Source organism: Thermobia domestica, chromosome 4, assembly GCF_964235325.1.
Source record: "Thermobia domestica chromosome 4, izTheDome1.hap1.1, whole genome shotgun sequence".
NCBI classification, from domain to species: Eukaryota; Metazoa; Arthropoda; class Insecta; order Zygentoma; family Lepismatidae; genus Thermobia; species Thermobia domestica.
Window position 1 is genome coordinate 312,531,348 of NC_137457.1, and position 19,977 is coordinate 312,551,324.

Consider the following 19,977-nt stretch of genomic DNA (forward strand, 5'->3'; position numbering starts at 1 on the left):
AATTAAAGAAAATCAAGACGGGGGGCAATAAGTAGCCCGGGAAATTACGTACACCAAGAGTATGCTTCCTTTTTCTTCTATGAATAGAATAAAAGGTTAGATTCACTGCTAAATTTTTGTGTGTATCATATCACGTAAGATTCACCAGTCTGCAATTCTTGCCATTAAAACTGCAATCAGTATATTTCAGCCTCAACTTGCCTCAATACGTTCTTTCAAGTAAAAATGTACACAGATAAAACTGAATATTTCCATTTTCTTCTTTTCTAAAATGAAATCAGTTAAGTTGAAATGAGACTACAAATACTCAACGTGTGTTTGCAGGAACGTCATTTCAGATTTGCCTGCGGAGCGGGGGGAGGGGTTAGATTTTCCATCGACATACGAGTTTCACGTTTTTTCCTAGTATATTAATAGACAATCGATTAAAATATATTTAATTCTCAAATTAAGCTGGGCAATTCCCCCCCCCCCTCTGCTTCCTCGTGTTGTGCATATCCTCCGAAACAAAATCCTTAATACGCCACTGCATGTTGTAGACATGAGGAAGCTCTGGTTAGTGAAAATGTCTTCTAGATTTACACATGGAAGAAACTCAGCTTTTGGAAGTAACAGAACAAAATGACATAAAATTTATTTGTGTGTCGAATATTTAGATTAAGATGTTCTTTAATATATTATTCTTTTGATTGCTTATAAGTGCCCTTTGCCTTTTTCTGTAAAAAGAAACATGTCTTGTCTTGTAGTTTAAAGTGAGTTCGATTTCACAGTTTTGTTGAAGTTAAAGCAATTTAGCTAGTGACCAATTACCTCCACATGAAAGAATAAGCCTATCTATTACTAAGGAAGAACAGTCGTTCAACTGTTAAAAATATTTACTGTAGACCAAATATGACGATGGAAATCAACATCGAAAAATCGAAAGTCCTGAGAATATCACTGGAAATGCGCCCTTACAGATCAGAATATAAAAAAAAAAGAGTACTTAAGGAGGTCGATCATTTCAAATTTTGAGATCGAGAATTTCCATAGCCAAAGAAGCATTCAACAAGAAAAGATAACTCTTAACTAGCAGGCTTAATATTTGACTTAGGATAAAGTTGGTCAAGTGCTATATATGGAGCATTAGACTGTATGGTTCAGAGATCTGGACATTATGGAACATAGAGAAGAAATATTTAGAGAGCTTCGAAATGTAGTGTTGGAGGAAGATGGAGAAGATAAAATGGACGGAGAGAGCAACAAACGGATAGGAGAGAAGAGGACACTTCTAACCACCATCATTCGTAGGAAAACCAATTGGATTGGACATATTTTGTGAAGAAACTGTCTCCTTCATACCGCCATAGAAGGAAAGATGAAAGGAAAGCGAGGAGTAAGAAGAAGAAGAACACAAATGATCGATGATTTAAAAATTAGAAGAAAATATTGGGAGTTAAAAGAGGAAGCTGAAGATCGAGAAACGTGGAAGAAACATTTTCAGGCCCAAACCGAAAATTATGAAAAGAAAGAAAATACTCATTAATCCCAGGATCTGCCAAAAGGCAGGATACTTAATAATAATAATAATAATAATAATAATAATAATAATAATAATAATAATAATAATAATAATAATAATAATAATAATAATAATAATACCAAATATCTTTGGAAATTCCAGGAACATGTTGCGTGTTAGCAAAATAGAATATAATATGCATCCAAAGCATCCTTAAACCGATATTATACTTTTTTTTTAAGCTGATAAAAAATGAGAAATGTGTGAATATTTACCCTCAGTTCATCTAAGTTCCCTTTTGTCATTGGAGAGTTTCCGCATATAACTTTGACCGCTTCCTCCCACTGGGCTTCCATTACTTGGTGCAACTTTACAGCCAGCTCGTTCTTCTGCCTTTGGTATTGTTCCAGTTTCTCCTGAAGAATTTTCACTTCACGCTGTGTTTGTTCTGTTTTCAATTGTTCTCTCTCGAGTTCTTCTCTATGCTTTTCCTCCAGGTTTTTCATATCTAACCTATACCTGAAATGTATATTAAAATAAATATATCTAGAAAAAAATCGAAATAAAGAATCTCAAAGCAGGCATGAAAAACAATTTACTTATTAGAAAATAGTGAAAATAGCACAGAATTTATCAAAAAAGGACTTTACAACTCATGTTGATTTGTTTATTTAGCTTACAGACATGGTTTTGGTGTCATTTTGTAGCAACATACATCAAGGTTTTTTTTTTTTTTTTTTTTACCTTATACCTAAAGAAATAAATCTAAGTTTAACGTCCCACGATTATGCCGGTTAGGCTAAAGGAGACGGTGATAATGAGAAATGAGTGAAATGGTGGAATGAAGAAAGTGGGAGGAAACGGGAGAACCCCGAGAAAACCCACGAGCACGGTGTTTGTCCACCACAAAGTCCACACGGCGCGAGCTGGGATCGAACCAGGGACCCCAAGCACCGGAGGTGAACGCTCTATCACTGAGCCACCGCGCCCCCCCCTTATACCTAAAGAGGTTTAATGTGACTTCCATTGGTGATGCGGAAGTTGATTTCTTGCAAAACCCGCTGCAGCATGTCAGCATTCTTGACCATTTGTAATTTGCATGGTTTGAGATGCAACCGTTTTCTCAACATATGCCAAACTGTCATGTGTGGGACGTCCACCTGTCGAGAAGGTTGATTTTGTAGGACTGTTCACAAAGTTTTGTCTCACTTGCTCTATAACGTCTTCAGATATACGGGGACTACCTGAAAATTTGTTGTGTTTCATCAATCGTCCAGTTTCAATAAAACACTTTGGCGGCTACTTGGTTTAAGCGTCCAGGAGTGGCATTCGCTTTAATGCTGGTATAGCTGGTATAGCCCAATGCCTCTGATAAATAGTAGGCCTACTAGGATTTTTACCATACTTTGTACGAAAATTACGTTGCACAGTTATTGCAGACTTGGATTCTTCAAACCAAAACACACAGCTAGCACGCTTGAGACTAGACAAGCAGTCATCTTTGCTGCAACTGCCGCTAGCGCTTCCGGTGGCTTGTTTCTGAATTAGTGTACTACATGAGTCAAAACTTGTATTTTTCTACAAAATGACACCAAAACCACGTCTGTAAGGTAAATGAATAAATCAAAGTGAGTTTTCAAAGTTGTAAACTCCTTTTTCAAACATATTGTATTTTACTCTACAGGAGTACACTGCATAACACGATTAATTGGTTTGAAAAAATGTCCGCGTTATGCAGACCCACACTATTCAAGTTCTATTTCTTCACTTCTAAATAAAAAAATTATATTGTTCAGTTTAGGTCCTACGCGTACGGCCTTTAGTCTAAAGAAGAATGATTAACCCAAGTGAATGATTATGAAAAAAATGGTGGAATGAGAATGTAGGAGGAAATGGGAGAACCCAAGAAAACCCACGGACGCAAAAATCTTCCCGTTTAACGCTCCATGATTATGTCCCTAAGGCGAAAGAAGACGGATGATAAGGTAAGTGAATGATGATGGAAGAATTAATACAATGTAAATGTGAGAGGACATGGGAAAACCCCGAGAAAATCCACGGACACGATGTTGTCCATCACAAACTTACTTGATCAAATCAGGAACCCCACGCACCAGAGGTAAGCGCTGTACCACTAAGCCACCGTGCCTTCCCCTTTACGGACGCAATGTTGAGTAACAGGCGATGATAAGGACTCAATGCTAAACGCTGACTTTTGAGACAACAGACCGGGAATTTCAACTTTGTTTAAATTTATATGTGCGAGTTTATCCAGTGCGATTCCATTTTCTCCAATTTCGTAATTTTTTTTCTCAGTTAATTTATAATCACTCATTCCTATTAATTATTCTAAATAGTATAACATGAGTCATTAAATGAAATACCTTATTTATCTTTCGTTTCAACAGGTAAAAAAGGGGGAACATCGTTCTGATGTTGCCAATTGTACGTAAGTTCCGTAACTTAATTCGTAATACGAGGCGCATCTAGAAAGTAACTTTCCCACGCGTTCTATAGCTGAGAAACTGTATGTTGCGCGAAGCGACTGCGTGCGCTTGAGAGAGTAAGGACCTAGCATGGCGCATGCACCAGCGGAGCTCCCTAGTGCTCTTAGTAACATCGTGGCAGTGGTTGAAGATAGACGATCCTATTCCAGCTCCCGCCGCGTGTGAAGTGCGAGCAATGATAAGGTTTTTGAATGCACAGGGCATAGCGCCGATTGAAATCTATCGTCAGCTGTGCCAGGTCTATGAGCCTAACATCATGAGCAAGCAGATGGTGCGTTGCTGATGTAGACAATTTGCAGCAGGACGCCAAAATGCGCATGATGAGGAGTGCAGTGGTAGGCCAACCGTCATGACAGGCGACTTTGTGGGCCTTGTTCGGGAACGCACCATGCAGAATCGTCGCTTCACAATAACGAAACTCAGCGGTCAGTTCTCGCAGATTTCCCGTTCCTTATTGCACACCATTGTCACGGAGCGACTGTTGTTCAAGAAGTTGAGTTCCAGGTGGCTGCCGAAGCAACTAACTTCAGAACACAAAGCAAGGCGCATGGGGTCAGCATTGACATTTTTGCAACGATACCACGATGAGGGAGAAGAGTTTCTGGACCGGATCACCGCAGGAGATGAATCGTGGGTTACTTACAGGACTCATCATGTACATTTTGGCGTCCTACTGCAAATTGTCTACACCAGCAACGCACTATCTGCTTTCTCATGACGTTAGGCTCATAGAGCTGGCACAGCTGACGATGGATTTCAATCGGCGCAATGCCCTGTGCATTCAAAAATTTTATCACTGCTCGCACTTTACACGCGATGGGAACTGGAATAGAAATGCCTATCTTCAACCACTGCCAGACGCTACTGAGAGCACTAGGGAAGTTCTGCTGGCACATGCGCCATGCTAGGACCCTACTATCTCACGTGCACGCAGTCGCTTCACGCAACATAGGGTTTCGTAGCTATGGGAAGTTACTTTCTGGATGCGCGTCGTAGTTGCTAATATTCACAATTACATTACAAACGAAAGAAGAATAATACAGTACTTTTAATCAAACGTACTATCCAATCGGATACTATAAGAAATTGGTACAGTGTAAATATCCACTGTAATACGGTAAAATTTAATATGTTTAGTCCACCAATTGGGGTAAGATCCCAAAATAGTAGCTAGAGTTCAATCTTGTTACGCTTCCGTGCATACGGAGCAGGTGTCTCCAGATTTTGTCAGTTGCTTCCAATATCCTCAGCCTAATCGGATATTGACCAGAGGGCAGGCCACTCAAGCCGAAGCGCAGTACAAGCAGGTAACTGTAAACAATGGAATAAAGTCTCGTGCCGCATTTTCACCCAAGAGTATGCTAGACAAAGGCCTTCCAAGGTTGTGATTACAACACAAGGTCAAGGTACTTCGGAATCTGGATTGGATTTGATTCTTTGAGTTTAACGTCCCGTTCAGCAGCGAGGCTATGTGAGACGTGGACCTACTGATTAACGTGGAATCCGAACCACATGAGCTCCCGCCGGGAATCGAACCCGGGTCTCCCACACTTCGGAATCTGTCTGCATCCTGCCCTCTCTCTTTCTGCCTTAGCTCGACTGTTCTGTCCTCTGGTCAATACACAGTTAGGCTTAACGGGAGATCCATAATACCAAGGGATGGTTGTATACCCTATTGCATATAAATAAATAAATAAGTTAATTACGTAATTTAAAAAATAAGTACATACTTTTCTGTCAGCTGAGATAATTGCTTTTTAGCCATCTCGTGTATTGCTTTCTCTTGATTTTCAAGATCTCGTTGTAAAGCAGCTTCAGCCGTGTCTAACTGTCGACGAAATTCTTCTAGTTTGTCTCGCACAGCGATATCCAACTGTTCCTGGTAAAATTCTCTCAATTCTACCTTTGTTCTCTCCAGTTGTTCCTTTAACGCTTTCACCTCCTCTGTTGCAGACTCCTACGAAAACAAAACAAAAAAAGTGAAGACTTATACAGATATTCCACAGATAGCGGTTATGCTTAAGGTTTATATCCTGATTGGGGATGCATTGCGAGAGGTTTTGTATCTTAAACCTAACCAACTTCCTCCTATACTCCTGATAGAAGAGTTATACAACATTAAACTTGGTAATTCTGGGCATGAATAAAAAAAGATACAAGCCTCAAATGTGTGATTGATTTAATGTTTCTGATTAACTCTTAACGGTTCACTACCTTTGAAAATTATCAAAAAAATATGATATTTGCAGTATGTCGTCTATTTGGTCTGTATATCATCTGAAAGTAGTTTTCTAAATTTTCCCGCCAACAGTTTTCGAAAACTGAGTTGTGTCCAAATGGTTACTTTGCACAGTTTTCCGTCAAGTGATTTTTGAGTACTTGTAGCCATATAGTAATAAAGAAAAGTAGTCTCATAAGAAAGGAGAAGTAAATGGAACATGGTAGGAGTTGTTTACGTTATAGGATTTAATATCTAATCTTGAATATTAATTTTATAAGAAAATGTAAGGTACTATCTATGAATCCACATGGAAAAAATAATAATATTTACATTTCGCTGAAAATACAGATTGAATAAATATGATATCCAAATATATGCGTAGTTTTATAGAATATTCTTTTTTATTTCACTTTTAATATTTTTAAATTTGAATATATCAACGTAGTGTAACAATGACTTACGGGTCTACAAAGGATATCAATTATCAAGTGACAAAAACATTCATTATCGTGACATATATACTTATAGATGGAACTACATAAAGAAATTCTTTAGTGAGCTTGTTACTCCCGACTTGCAAAAACGACATCTTCCCTTAGATGTGTAGGCTGGCCAGTGAGCAACAAAATCTTTCCTTGTATCATCACATGGTCACGTAGCAACAGGTCAACATATTTTCACTTGAGGTTCACCCAAGCTTTCTAAAGATAGTCTTCCTCGTTTAGGCTTTCTGCATGATACTAGTGCAGATGCAGTATCAGCCCGAAACACTTTAAGATGTTTCCTAAGTATGATTTCCTAAGTACGTTACACTCTCTTTTGTAAGGTAACCAGCTGTTTACAAGAACTAAATCTACCATGTACCCAAAAATTCGAAGACACCATCGTTTGGATTTCATTGGTGTACGGCAGAGTTCTATGAACATGTTTGACTTTTCTACACTTCTCATGTGTTTGCTATAACGTTGATGATATCAGGACACGCACAACTTTTATCGGCTTTGTCATACCTCTTTACACATTCTAGTGGATGAATTCCTGCTACCGATCGTTACTCACCTATTGTTTATCCACTTTAGAACATGATATCGTTACCACTATAATAATCATAATTTCCTCTTCCTTTCTTTGACAAAATCTTATCTTCTGCCATAGGACATCCTCCTAAACGATTTTGTCTCATTGTTGGAAGAGTTGAGATTTTCATTACATCCTTCCAAATATTGCATTAATTTCACACTTGTAAAAAGTTATCAATGTACACGACTGAAAACTCAGGATCCTCTCTCTTGAATGAGGACGGTAATTTCCCATAATTTTTCAGCAAGACGGAGCTCCACCTCACTATGCGTTATGTTCACGCCAATGGCTCGATAGACCATTTCCGGAACATTGGATAGGGCGACGGAGACGGATAGAGTGGCCTAGATTTTACGCTACTAGAGCTCTTTCTTTGGGGTCATCTAAAGAACCTTATTTATCAGGAACCCGTCCGTGATATCCACCATCTGATGCAGCGAATTTTGCAATATTGTGAAACAGTTGACCCGGACATGCTGTTGCAGATTCATGCGGATTGGCAAAGGCGCTTTGCAGTTTGTCTTGCTCAAGAAGGATAGCACATGGAGCAAATAATGCTGTAATGCCAAATTTTCATCCTTTGTGCATCACTGTTTCCATGAAATTGAGGTCGTGTCAAATGAAACCCCACATACCACCCTCCATTTTAAAAATCCAAAGTTGGATCCAAGATTACGGCTTCCAAAATGGCAGCCAGGGTAACCATGTCAAACAATATGGTCCATTATCCACCTGAAAAAACATATACCATGAACCAAATGTGAATGCCAAGACGTTCCTGTGCTACAAGGGTCTTAACTGACTGATGCCTCACTCTGTACTATACCTTAGGTATATAATCTGGATCTGAATCACTGCAAGTAAGATCAGGTTCTGAATCCGAGGTTCCGAAATCCGATAGATTAGAAGAGAAAAAGATCACTACTGTTGGTCTTATGCTTAGTTTCCTTCCATAGGATATATCAACGGAGGTAAGTTCTTCATCCATTTTTGACGAAACACAGTCACCCGCAAAAATGTAAATAGCCTGTCACAATATTTCTCCTTTGCATCTATATATATATATATATATCATACTGAGCTTTTGTATAAAATTTAAAATTTGACTAATAAACAGAGTACTATGTTTCTTTTTCACGTTAGATTTCTATAAAAATATCAAATGATACATCAATATAAGCTAGTCCAATATATTGTATTTTTTCCTGTACAAAGTATACGTTTGATCCGTTACCGGACAATGTAACCGAATGGTTACGTAGTATATTTTTATCATAAATAGTAATCAATTTTTGACATTATGCCGTTTTCATACTTGCACATTGTTGGGCAATGACTTACAAAGAAAAACATATCGAGGAAAATAAAAACATAAACTACTTATGTTCAATATTTAATATTTTCTGTCTGCTTCCAGCACTGCTTGCAAAACAACAACATATCCACACACTACTTCCTGCGTAAAATTCACCAGAGTTGTTACAAGGGAGCAATAGCTGCTCTCCCATCGCAGAAAGTATGTACACAAATAACTACAACGAACAATACCGAAATATAACCCTCTTCAACCCAATAGTCAAAATCAAAAAATGTGTAACCAAATGGTTATGAAAACTCGTTAAGGGTTAATTGTTATGTGGAGTTTGTGAATTGGTTTATGTCTTTGGCAGTTGATACAGTTCTTAAGCACATACCTGCGTTTCTTATTGAAATTATCGTCCCACAACAGTCACTTGACGTTCAATCTCAACGCAAGTACCTAATATCGTGGACATCCAGACAGAAGTCTGTTATTTGGTGAAACAGTCACTCTTTCCGAACTTTAACTGATAAGACTACAGGGTGTCTACTAAAATTCCAAAATGAAATTTCGTGACTTTACCAAATCATAAAATTTAGTAATATTTTCAAGAGCGAATTTGGGTGCGAATTAGGCCGAATCTTCCTCCATGCGATAGAAACGTACTTTGCTTGCGATTTAGTAGCGTCTAAAGCCGACGATAGACATTTTTGGAAGTGAAATTTGACATTTTATAGAACAAAATTTTTCAATCTGTACTTACATTTGTACAATTAAAAAAATCGTGACCCAAAAGCTAAATTTCGTGACTTTTTCGTGACTTTCATGACCGTTTTCTGATTTCGTGACTTTTTCGTGACATTCGTGACTTTCGTGACCGATAGACACCCTGGACTATGATGTTCGGAGTCTGAAGATAAAATGTTCCAATTTCCAAGTTACATCGACACACTTTAAATATATGTTTCGAAGTACAACCATTGGATTATATACAAAACAGCTCTATTAACTTACAAAAGTCATTAAAACACTATAGTTACAAATTAAATGTGTAATTTAATGTTCAATGATTATGCTCTTTAGTCTAAACGAGACGAGTAATTAATGAAAGTGAGTACTTATGAAATAATTGATGGAATGTGAATGTGGAAGGAAACAAGAGAACACGAAAACTTACCGCACACAACAATGTCCACCACAAGCTCACGTGGCTTGGGATCAAATCCTTAAACCAAAGGTAAGCGTTGTACGATTGAGTCACCGTGTCTTCTAGTAATGTTTAATGTAGTCTGGTAAACAGCTGTGGAATATCTGTACAAGGTACGATTTTCTCGTGGAAGAAAATCTAAGAATACGGTGTTGTTCACCACAAGTTTCTACGAGGTGAGATCCATCCAGAGACCCTTCGCAACAGAAGTGAGCGCTCTATCACTGAATCACTGTGATTAAGTACAAATAAATGAAAAAGAATTCGTGCATTGAGGAAAGTGGAAGAAATGAAATCTGAGACGAAACACCAACACAATGCTGTCTACCACAAACTTATTATGGTCTGAAATACAACTAACGGCTATCGCTTCAGAGCTGAGCACTCCGACCAAACAGGCACATCCTCGCCATGCGAAAGGAAACAAACCAGTGTATATTATCAGGTTTTCTTGCAGAAAATTTTGTCCGGGAAGAAGGGGAAGATCAAAATGTTTGTGGACCGTAATGAGACACTATTTACTAAATGGCGTGCCTTGCACAGGAGTACAATGTAATCGCAGTTTGATCTATTTCAGCTTCAGATGAGAAGTTTACATTTCCTGAGTTGATTTTGACTTTAACGTCCCGTTCAGCAGCGAGGCTATATGAGACGTGGACCTACTGATTAACGTGGAATCCGAACCACATGAGCTCCCGCCGGGAATCGAACCCGGGTCTCCCACGCCTAGAGCGCGTACACTAACCGCTTAGCCGCGAAGGAGCTTGATTTATATTTCCTGTTTATGGCCCTCAGGCAATGGGTAACGCTTTAGCTTTTCTTCACAGGTTCAAAGCAAAGTATATGTTGCTCTTTCTTCCTCCGTTTTGAATAAAAATTTTAACAAACGTTTCTAGTCTTTCACTTATATATTTACATAATTTATTCAATATTATTCCTTAAATAAAAATGTACTTTAAATTGTACACGTCTTAGGTTTTACCCATTTATCTCTTCACTGCAAACTAACTCCAAGACGAATTAACTGATTGCTTTTCAAGGTATTGATAAGCTATGAATTAATGAACTTTATTAGTAGATATGCTAGATTAGGGTTTAGCGCCAGTTCAGCACCGAGGCTATATAAGACGTAGACCTACAGCTTAACGGGAAATTACACGACCTCCCACTGAGAATCAAATTCGGCTATCCCGCACTGCAGGCGCGCAGGCTAACCATATAACCACAAAGGAATTCAGATTAGTTGGAGATATAGTTCACAAAACGTAAATTGTACAGAAAATTGTGACTATGTCTAAATACTTTGATAAAGAAACGCTATTTTTATGAAAACAGACGTCATTCCTTAATGACGTGTTATTTAGATGCTGACAAAGGTTGCTTCAGTAGTTAGATCTTGAGATGAAATTAAACTGAAAACTAATTTTTTTTAAAAATGTAGCTTCTGACTAGCCTTGAAGGGTTTTTTTCAATTGTATATTAACATTAAAAACGAAAATATCAAATAAGTGAACCGTTACAAGCTCAATATGCTATTTGCTTAGTAGCTCGGTGACGGCTGAAGTTATCAGTTTAAAACGGATTTCCTCTATTTCCTTTTATACAGAAAGCGAACGAGAGAGGGCGAAAGATGTCGAACCAACACTGAACCACCCAGCCATCTATTAAACTATTGCTTAAATAAGTTATGTTGCCTATGCATGTATGCAATTTTAGTATATTGGTAAGTAATTATTTTATTTTATTGTCAAATGACCAAGTAGAGCAAAAATTATGTGAAAATACCGTATTGCCATCGGGTTTATGTGTCTGTACAAAAACTTCAGAGTTGTAGTAAGTATGGAAGTGCATAAAATTTAAGTTGCAAGATTTGACTTCAACAAATAAATGAAAAAAGTAAGTTATTAAAAGCAATGTAGAAAAAAAGGGAAAAAACTTACTTTATTTTTAATTGTTTCCTTGAGCTTTCCTTCCAGTGTATTCTTTTGTTGTTCCAGTTCGGAAGTTTTGCTCTTCTCATCCTTTAGCTTAGCTTGCAGTGTCTCCTTCTCCTCTCGCAGAACAAACAACTCTGCTTCACAATTTCCAACAGCTTTCCTCGACTTTTCTATTTCATTTTCCGCTTCGCGTAGCAGACTTTTTTCCTTCCGAAAGAAAAGAAATATATATACAACTAACAATACATATATTATTATCTTATATAAAAAAATGAACGTGTTTGTTTGTTTGTTTATCCTGTGTACAAATACACATCGTTGACCTGGCATACTTTTAAGTAACCGTACTGAAGAGACCATAGGCTATTTAGAATTTTTTGTTCCATATCCTAAGGGGGAGGAGGAGGGTTCAAAAGGAAAGACGCGGCTTAAAAAATTTAGTGTGTCTCACACGCTTCTCAAATTAAGAAAATAAAACTCGGTATTACTGTATTTGCGCGAATATAGGTCGCGCTTTTTTACCCTAAATTTTGACTTAAAAAATCATGGTGCGGTCTATAATCGGAATTTTTCCCCTTACATAATAAATCGTCAATTTCAAAATGACACGTGTCTTCTAGGTTGAAATTAGTATCATTATAAGTAACTGCAGTTATGTTTGCAAACCACCAAAGACTTAAGAAGACAATAGCAGAAAAACTTACCTTGTTGAGAAAAGCTGCTATCTTCATTGGGTACCGGTATCACCTTACACTGGCACAAAAATCACTTGTACACTTAATACTTTTATTAACAAGAATAAGTATCTTTATTATACAGCATATATAATGTATACGGTATATTTATATACAGTACCTGTTTTTGAAAGAAGAAAATCAACTTTGTTTAGCAAAACTGCGTCAGCTTGTTTCTACCCACCCAAATCAAACACAATCACTTCCCATCATTTTAGCATTTCCAGCGTCTGATTCTACACCCTCGATAGACGATCCAGAAGATAAGGGTAAATTGTGAAGATAGAACGTAGAAAATGTCTAGAAATGTCATTGTAATTTTGAAACGACTAGAGGGGTCAAATGTTGAATATGAGGAATACATGTAGAGTTCCACTGAAGAAGCGTAATGTGAACCATGGGGGACATCTGAAAGGCTGTCATGTTGAACTTAGCACAAGAAGAATATACGGCGCAAGAATACTGGAAAGGGATCATGTGACATATTGCTCTTGACACACACTGTCTATTGAAATGAATTGTGGCCAATGCAGTTTGAGGCCTCTGTAACAGGAAGCGTTCCACGCTACGGCAATGTATCAATACAGTCGTAAAGGTGACGTGAATGAGGAACTAGAGACCCTGTAGTACGGTCCATGAGCACGTTGTATGCACTACAGGTAGAAAAAGATAGAATCGAATCCTGGAATATCAAGAAGAATGGTCGCAACGTGAAACGGAATGAGAAGTAGTTCCAGTGAACGAATGCTGGCGTAGTACCTTGCAAAGACATCTGTCCCATTCAGGGTTCTGCTATATTAATTAACCGCTCCAACAAAACGTGCTGGTTGTAACACTGGTGACTCTTCTCACAACTAGTTACATACAATTGTCAGTTAAAACACTGTTCACATTACGCCTATTTAATGGAGCTCTACACGCATTTCTCATATACAACTTTTGACCTCAATCTCTCTAGTCGTTTCAAAATTAACATGGCATTTCTAGACATTTTCTACATTCTATCTTCACACTTTGCCCTCATTTATCTCCCACCCTGTATACGGTCTGCAAATAAACACCTTCTTTTTCTCCGTTTCTATTGGTGCTGAATCCAGTGCTTTCAGCAATTGAATTCACCAATTGGAATGGTCCCTTGTCAGTTGGAAATATATCTGTGAAGTCTTTTCTGTAACTTTATTTATACTGAAATTTAAATTTTCTCTTCTCAGAAAAAAAAGAAAGAAAAAAAAACATGGTGAAAACAACAAAATTGTAAGAAAATTTGAAACCTTCTAGCATAATAATTCTTACCTTATTTAAACCTTCATCCAACGATTCAACTTTCTGTTGTAGCTCCTTCTTTTCTTGCAACAAAGCTTCCTTCTCGTGCATCGCCTGACTGAATTTCTCCACTTCAACCTGCAACTTCTCCGACAGCTCTTGAATGCATTTCGCATGTTGATGTTGCATCACCTTCTTCTCTTCTTCAACAGCGTCTCCTTTCTCTTTAAACGCTTTGGCCAGATCCAACGCTTTCGAAAGTTCCACATCATATTGTTTTAGTTTCTGTAAAAAATATGTATGACATGATAGTATGACATGATGTACACTATAGTCTTATTTTTTTTCAAAAAAGAAAAGAAAAATAAAGTCTTGTGGTTATGAATACAATTCTCCAATCACGCATTTTTTCCTTTGGTATTTTCCTCTTCCTTGGTTCAATTATTGCAAATAGTGGGTCCAAACGATGACTGCAATTCAGTTGTGTGATTTAACAAAAAGAAGTGAGCAGAGTTAATTTTAGAAATTCAAAATGAAACACATTAAGCCTTACTAAATTTATACACTACACTTACAGTGCTCGATCGTGGAGAGACAATTCACAAACCTACCGCTCAACCCTATGGTAAAAGTGTCCACGCATGATCAAATTTTTAAAATTGCAATTTTAATAATAATTGCGCTCCCTACACAGCGCAACATTGACATATGAGCATGAATTTCCTTGTCATTCCTCCTAGCATTTGTACATGTCCCTTTACAGACACAAGTGAAAGACGTCTTCATAAAAATCGGCAAGGGATACCATAAAGGGAAGATCTTTTCGATTATTTTTTTCAATACCTCGCACCATTTACAAGATTTGACCATACTTCTGGTTGGGGTTTCTATTTCATGTAATGATCAGTTTTTTTTTTCCGTAGTATGTAATAAGCAAATACATTACACATACAATTAATTATAATGTCAGTGATATAAGGTGTTCATTGGGCAAAACAGTCCAAGCAATAAAGATACATTTTAGTCTGTAGAAATGGTTATCCTTCGTTTTTCACTATCATCTGGCCATGAAACAAATGCCTGAGAGATATACAACCCCTGTATACAACTATGTTGTGTTGGAATGTAAAACTCGTACCAGTATACCCCTAAAAATGTAAGAAAGAAATAACGGCCATGTTTCCCAAATATTCAATTAAAACTGGACAATTTACACAAAATTTGGAATCGACCACCGAAAACGGCACCTTTCTAATGCTTGTGGCTTTCGAGATCTCACTGTCGAAAGGATTCGAGACAAACATATAAAATTTTCTTTGAAGGCAAACATATAAACCTACTATTTTAATATATAGATAATAATAATAACAATAATAATAATAATAATAATAATAATAATAATAATAATAATAATAATAATAATAATAATAATAATAATAATAATAATAATAATAATATTTGGTCTAGGAATTAATTCGTGCGGGTGGACAAGAGATGGCGCAACGAACGGAGCGTCCCACAGTTCCGTGTATCCACACATGTGTTGCAAACCCCTGTCATCGCGTATCGTTCGTAGTATAGGGCAGTGGATTAAAGCGTCAACAACACCAGTTTGTAGTTAAGTGAACATGGCGCAATTTGTGCCTGATAAAGTGTTTTTGCGGGGTGTCCTGCTGCATTACTTTCACATGCAGAAAAGTGCGACTGAAAGTCATCGTATTTTGGTGGAAGTGTATGGTGACCATGCTCTAGCTGAACGAACGTGTCAGAAGTGGTTTGTACGGTTTAGAAGTGGTGATTTCGGCTTGGCAGACCAAGAGCGAGCTGGACAGCCAAAAAAATTTCAAGACGAAGAATTGACAGCATTGCTCGAGCAGGATTCGTGTCAAACGCAGGAACAACTTGCAGCAGCATTAGGCGTTGATCAAACAACAGTCTCCAAACGCTTGAAAGCCATGGGAATGATTCAAAACATGTCACATTGGGTTCCACATGAATTGAAAGACAGAGACATTGAAAGACGAAAAACCATTTGCGAATTGCTGCTTCAACGACAGATCAGAAAGGGGTTTCTGCATCGAATTATTACGGGTGATGAGAAGTGGATCCATTACGAGAACCCTAAACGAAAAAAGGCCTGGGTGAAACCAGGTGAACCAGGTCCATCACAACCAAAACAAGATATTCACTGTGCAAAGGTTATGCTGTGCATATGGTGGGATATGAAAGGTGTGGTGTACTATGAGCTGCTGCAACCGGGTGAAACTATGAATGGTGAACGTTACCGACGACAATTAATGCGTTTGAAGCAAGCTCTGGCCAGAACACGACCAGAATGGGAGAACAGACATGATAAACTTATTGTTCAACATGATAACGCTCGCCCACATGTCGCAAAACCGGTGAAAACCTATTTAGAAAATGTCGGATGGGAAGTTTTACCCCACCCGCCGTATTCACCAGACGTTGCTCCTTCGGACTACTACTTATTCGATTGCATGAACAACGATTTGATTGGACAGCGGTTTACTTCTTCAGAAGATATCGAAACATGGGTCTCTGACTGGATCGCTTCCAAGGATGAGGACTTCTTTCGCCACGGAATCCGTACATTGCCTGACAGATGAGCGAAAGTGGTGGCTAGCGATGGACAATATTTTTCTTAAGGTATTTATGTATTTTGTGTTTGTACTACAGCTTCAATGTGTGCGTACCAACCGCACGAATTAATTCCTAGACCAAATAATAACTCTAACGATAATCTTCAAACACAACAAAGTTTTCTGAATTCTGGGCTAGACATGTTATTAAAAAGAACAGAGGTCAATATGAAAAGATAGAAGTTTACATTACTCTATTTTATAAAAAAGATAGTCAGTCACTTTTTACTATTACTGAAGCACTCTCTGATATCGATCATTTTCGATTATTTTTATATATTTCTCCCTCCCCCTTTCCCAGTTGCGGGGCTGATTTGGAATTTAAACGGCATCGGAAGTGTCACTGTTCATCTCAAAGACCACGAAAACTATGGATTTGGCACTAATATCCGTCATTTTCGATCATTTTTATATATCTCCTCCCTCCCCCAAATTTCAGAACTGAATATGGAATTAAACAGCATCAGAAGTGTCACTGTTTATCCCAGCGGCCCCGAAAACTATGGATTCGACACTAATATCGGTCATTTTCGATTCTTTTTAAGTATCTTACCCTAGCTCAAGTTGCGGGGCTGAACTTAGATTTAAACGGCATCAGAAGTGTCACCGTTCATCTCAAAGACCACGAAAACTATGGATTCGAAATTAATATCGGTCATTTTCGATTCTTTTTAAGTATCTCACCCTAGCTCAAGTTGCGGGGCTGAATTTAGATTTAAACGGCATCAGAAGTGTCACCGTTCATCTCAAAGACCACGAAAACTATGGATTCGAAATTAATATCGGTCATTTTCGATTCTTTTTAAGTATCTCACCCTAGCTCAAGTTGCGGGGCTGAATTTAGATTTAAACGGCTTCAGAAGTGTCGCCGTTCATCTCAAAGACCACGAAAACTATGGATTCGAAATTAATATCGGTCATTTTCGATTCTTTTTAAGTATCTCACCCTAGCTCAAGTTGCGGGGCTGAATTTAGATTTAAACGGCATCAGAAGTGTCACCTTTCATCTCAAAGACCACGAAAACTATGGATTCGACACCAATATCGGTCATTTTCGATTCTTTTTAAGTATCTCACCCTAGCTCAAGTTGCGGGGCTGAATTTAGATTTAAACGGCTTCAGAAGTGTCACCGTTCATCTCAAAGACCACGAAAACTATGGATTCGAAATTAATATCGGTCATTTTCGATTCTTTTTAAGTATCTCACCCTAGCTCAAGTTGCGGGGCTGAATTTAGATTTAAACGGCTTCAGAAGTGTCACCGTTCATCTCAAAGACCACGAAAACTATGGATTCGAAATTAATATCGGTCATTTTCAATTCTTTTTAAGTATCTCACCCTAGCTCAAGTTGCGGGGCTGAATTTAGATTTAAACGGCTTCAGAAGTGTCACCGTTCATCTCAAAGACCACGAAAACTATGGATTCGAAATTAATATCGGTCATTTTCGATTCTTTTTAAGTATCTCACCCTAGCTTAAGTTGCGGGGCTGAATTTAGAATTAAACGGCATCAGAAGTGTCACCGTTCATCTCAAAGACCACGAAAACTATGGATTCGACACTAATATCGGTCATTTTCGATTCTTTTTAAGTATTTCACCCTAGCTCAAGTTGCGGGGCTGAATTTAGATTTAAACGGCATCAGAAGTGTCACCGTTCATCCCAAAGACCACGAAAACTACGGATTCGAAATTAATATCGGTCATTTTCGATTCTTTTTAAGTATCTCACCCTAGCTCAAGTTGCGGGGCTGAATTTAGATTTAAACGGCATCAGAAGTGTCATTGTTCATCTCAAAGACCACGAAAACTATGGATTCGAAATTAATATCGGTCATTTTCAATTCTTTTTAAGTATCTCACCCTAGCTCAAGTTGCGGGGCTGAATTTAGATTTAAACGGCATCAGAAGTGTCATTGTTCATCTCAAAGACCACGAAAACTATGGATTCGAAATTAATATCGGTCATTTTCGATTCTTTTTAAGTATCTCACCCTAGCTCAAGTTGCGGGGCTGAATTTAGATTTAAACGGCATCAGAAGTGTCACCGTTCATCTCAAAGACCACGAAAACTACGGATTCGAAATTAATATCGGTCATTTTCGATTATTTTTAAGTATCTCACCCTAGCTCAAGTTGCGGGGCTGAATTTAGATTTAAACGGCATCAGAAGTGTCATTGTTCATCTCAAAGACCACGAAAACTATGGATTCGAAATTAATATCGGTCATTTTCAATTCTTTTTAAGTATCTCACCCTAGCTCAAGTTGCGGGGCTGAATTTAGATTTAAACGGCATCAGAAGTGTCACCGTTCATCTCAAAGACCACGAAAACTACGGATTCGAAATTAATATCGGTCATTTTCGATTCTTTTTAAGTATCTCACCCTAGCTCAAGTTGCGGGGCTGAATTTAGATTTAAACGGCTTCAGAAGTGTCACCATTCATCTCAAAGACCACGAAAACTATGGATTCGAAATTAATATCGGTCATTTTCAATTCTTTTTAACTATCTCACCCTAGCTCAAGTTGCGGGGCTGAATTTAGATTTAAACGGCATCAGAAGTGTCACCGTTCATCTCAAAGACCACGAAAACTATGGATTCGAAATTAATATCGGTCATTTTCGATTCTTTTTAAGTATCTCACCCTAGCTCAAGTTGCGGGGCTGAATTTAGATTTAAACGGCTTCAGAAGTGTCACCGTTCATCTCAAAGACCACGAAAACTATGGATTCGAAATTAATATCGGTCATTTTCGATTCTTTTTAAGTATCTCACCCTAGCTCAAGTTGCGGGGCTGAATTTAGATTTAAACGGCATCAGAAGTGTCACCTTTCATCTCAAAGACCACGAAAACTATGGATTCGACACTAATATCGGTCATTTTCGATTCTTTTTAAGTATCTCACCGTAGCTCAAGTTGCGGGGCTGAATTTAGATTTAAACGGCTCCAGAAGTGTCACCGTTCATCTCAAAGACCACGAAAACTATGGATTCGAAATTAATATCGGTCATTTTCGATTCTTTTTAAGTATCTCACCCTAGCTCAAGTTGCGGGGCTGAATTTAGATTTAAACGGCATCAGAAGTATCACCTTTCATCTCAAAGACCACGAAAACTATGGATTCGACACCAATATCGGTCATTTTCGATTCTTTTTAAGTATCTCACCCTAGCTCAAGTTGCGGGGCTGAATTTAGATTTAAACGGCTTCAGAAGTGTCACCGTTCATCTCAAAGACCACGAAAACTATGGATTCGAAATTAATATCGGTCATTTTCGATTCTTTTTAAGTATCTCACCCTAGCTCAAGTTGCGGGGATGAATTTAGATTTAAACGGCTTCAGAAGTGTCACCGTTCATCTCAAAGACCACGAAAACTATGGATTCGAAATTAATATCGGTCATTTTCGATTCTTTTTAAGTATCTCACCCTAGCTCAAGTTGCGGGGCTGAATTTAGATTTAAACGGCTTCAGAAGTGTCACCGTTCATCTCAAAGACCACGAAAACTATGGATTCGAAATTAATATCGGTCATTTTCGATTCTTTTTAAGTATCTCACC

The 19,977-nt window shown here is 38.0% G+C and overlaps 1 protein-coding gene across 5 annotated transcripts in view; it reads right to left on the reverse strand.

Moving 5' to 3' along the window:
* The window catches only part of LOC145684324 (uncharacterized), a 100,836-nt gene that overhangs the window by 27,720 nt on the left and 53,139 nt on the right, over window positions 1-19,977 (reverse strand). For all 5 annotated transcript variants that reach the window (XM_081756522.1, XM_081756523.1, XM_081756520.1 and 2 more), the window contains 4 exons: window positions 13,781-14,035; window positions 11,757-11,960; window positions 5,739-5,965; window positions 1,777-2,020 (listed from right to left, as the gene is read on the reverse strand). In XM_081756522.1, coding sequence (XP_081612648.1) covers window positions 1,777-2,020; window positions 5,739-5,965; window positions 11,757-11,960; window positions 13,781-14,035 — 930 coding nt within the window. The remainder of the gene's footprint in view (window positions 1-1,776; window positions 2,021-5,738; window positions 5,966-11,756; window positions 11,961-13,780; window positions 14,036-19,977) is intronic.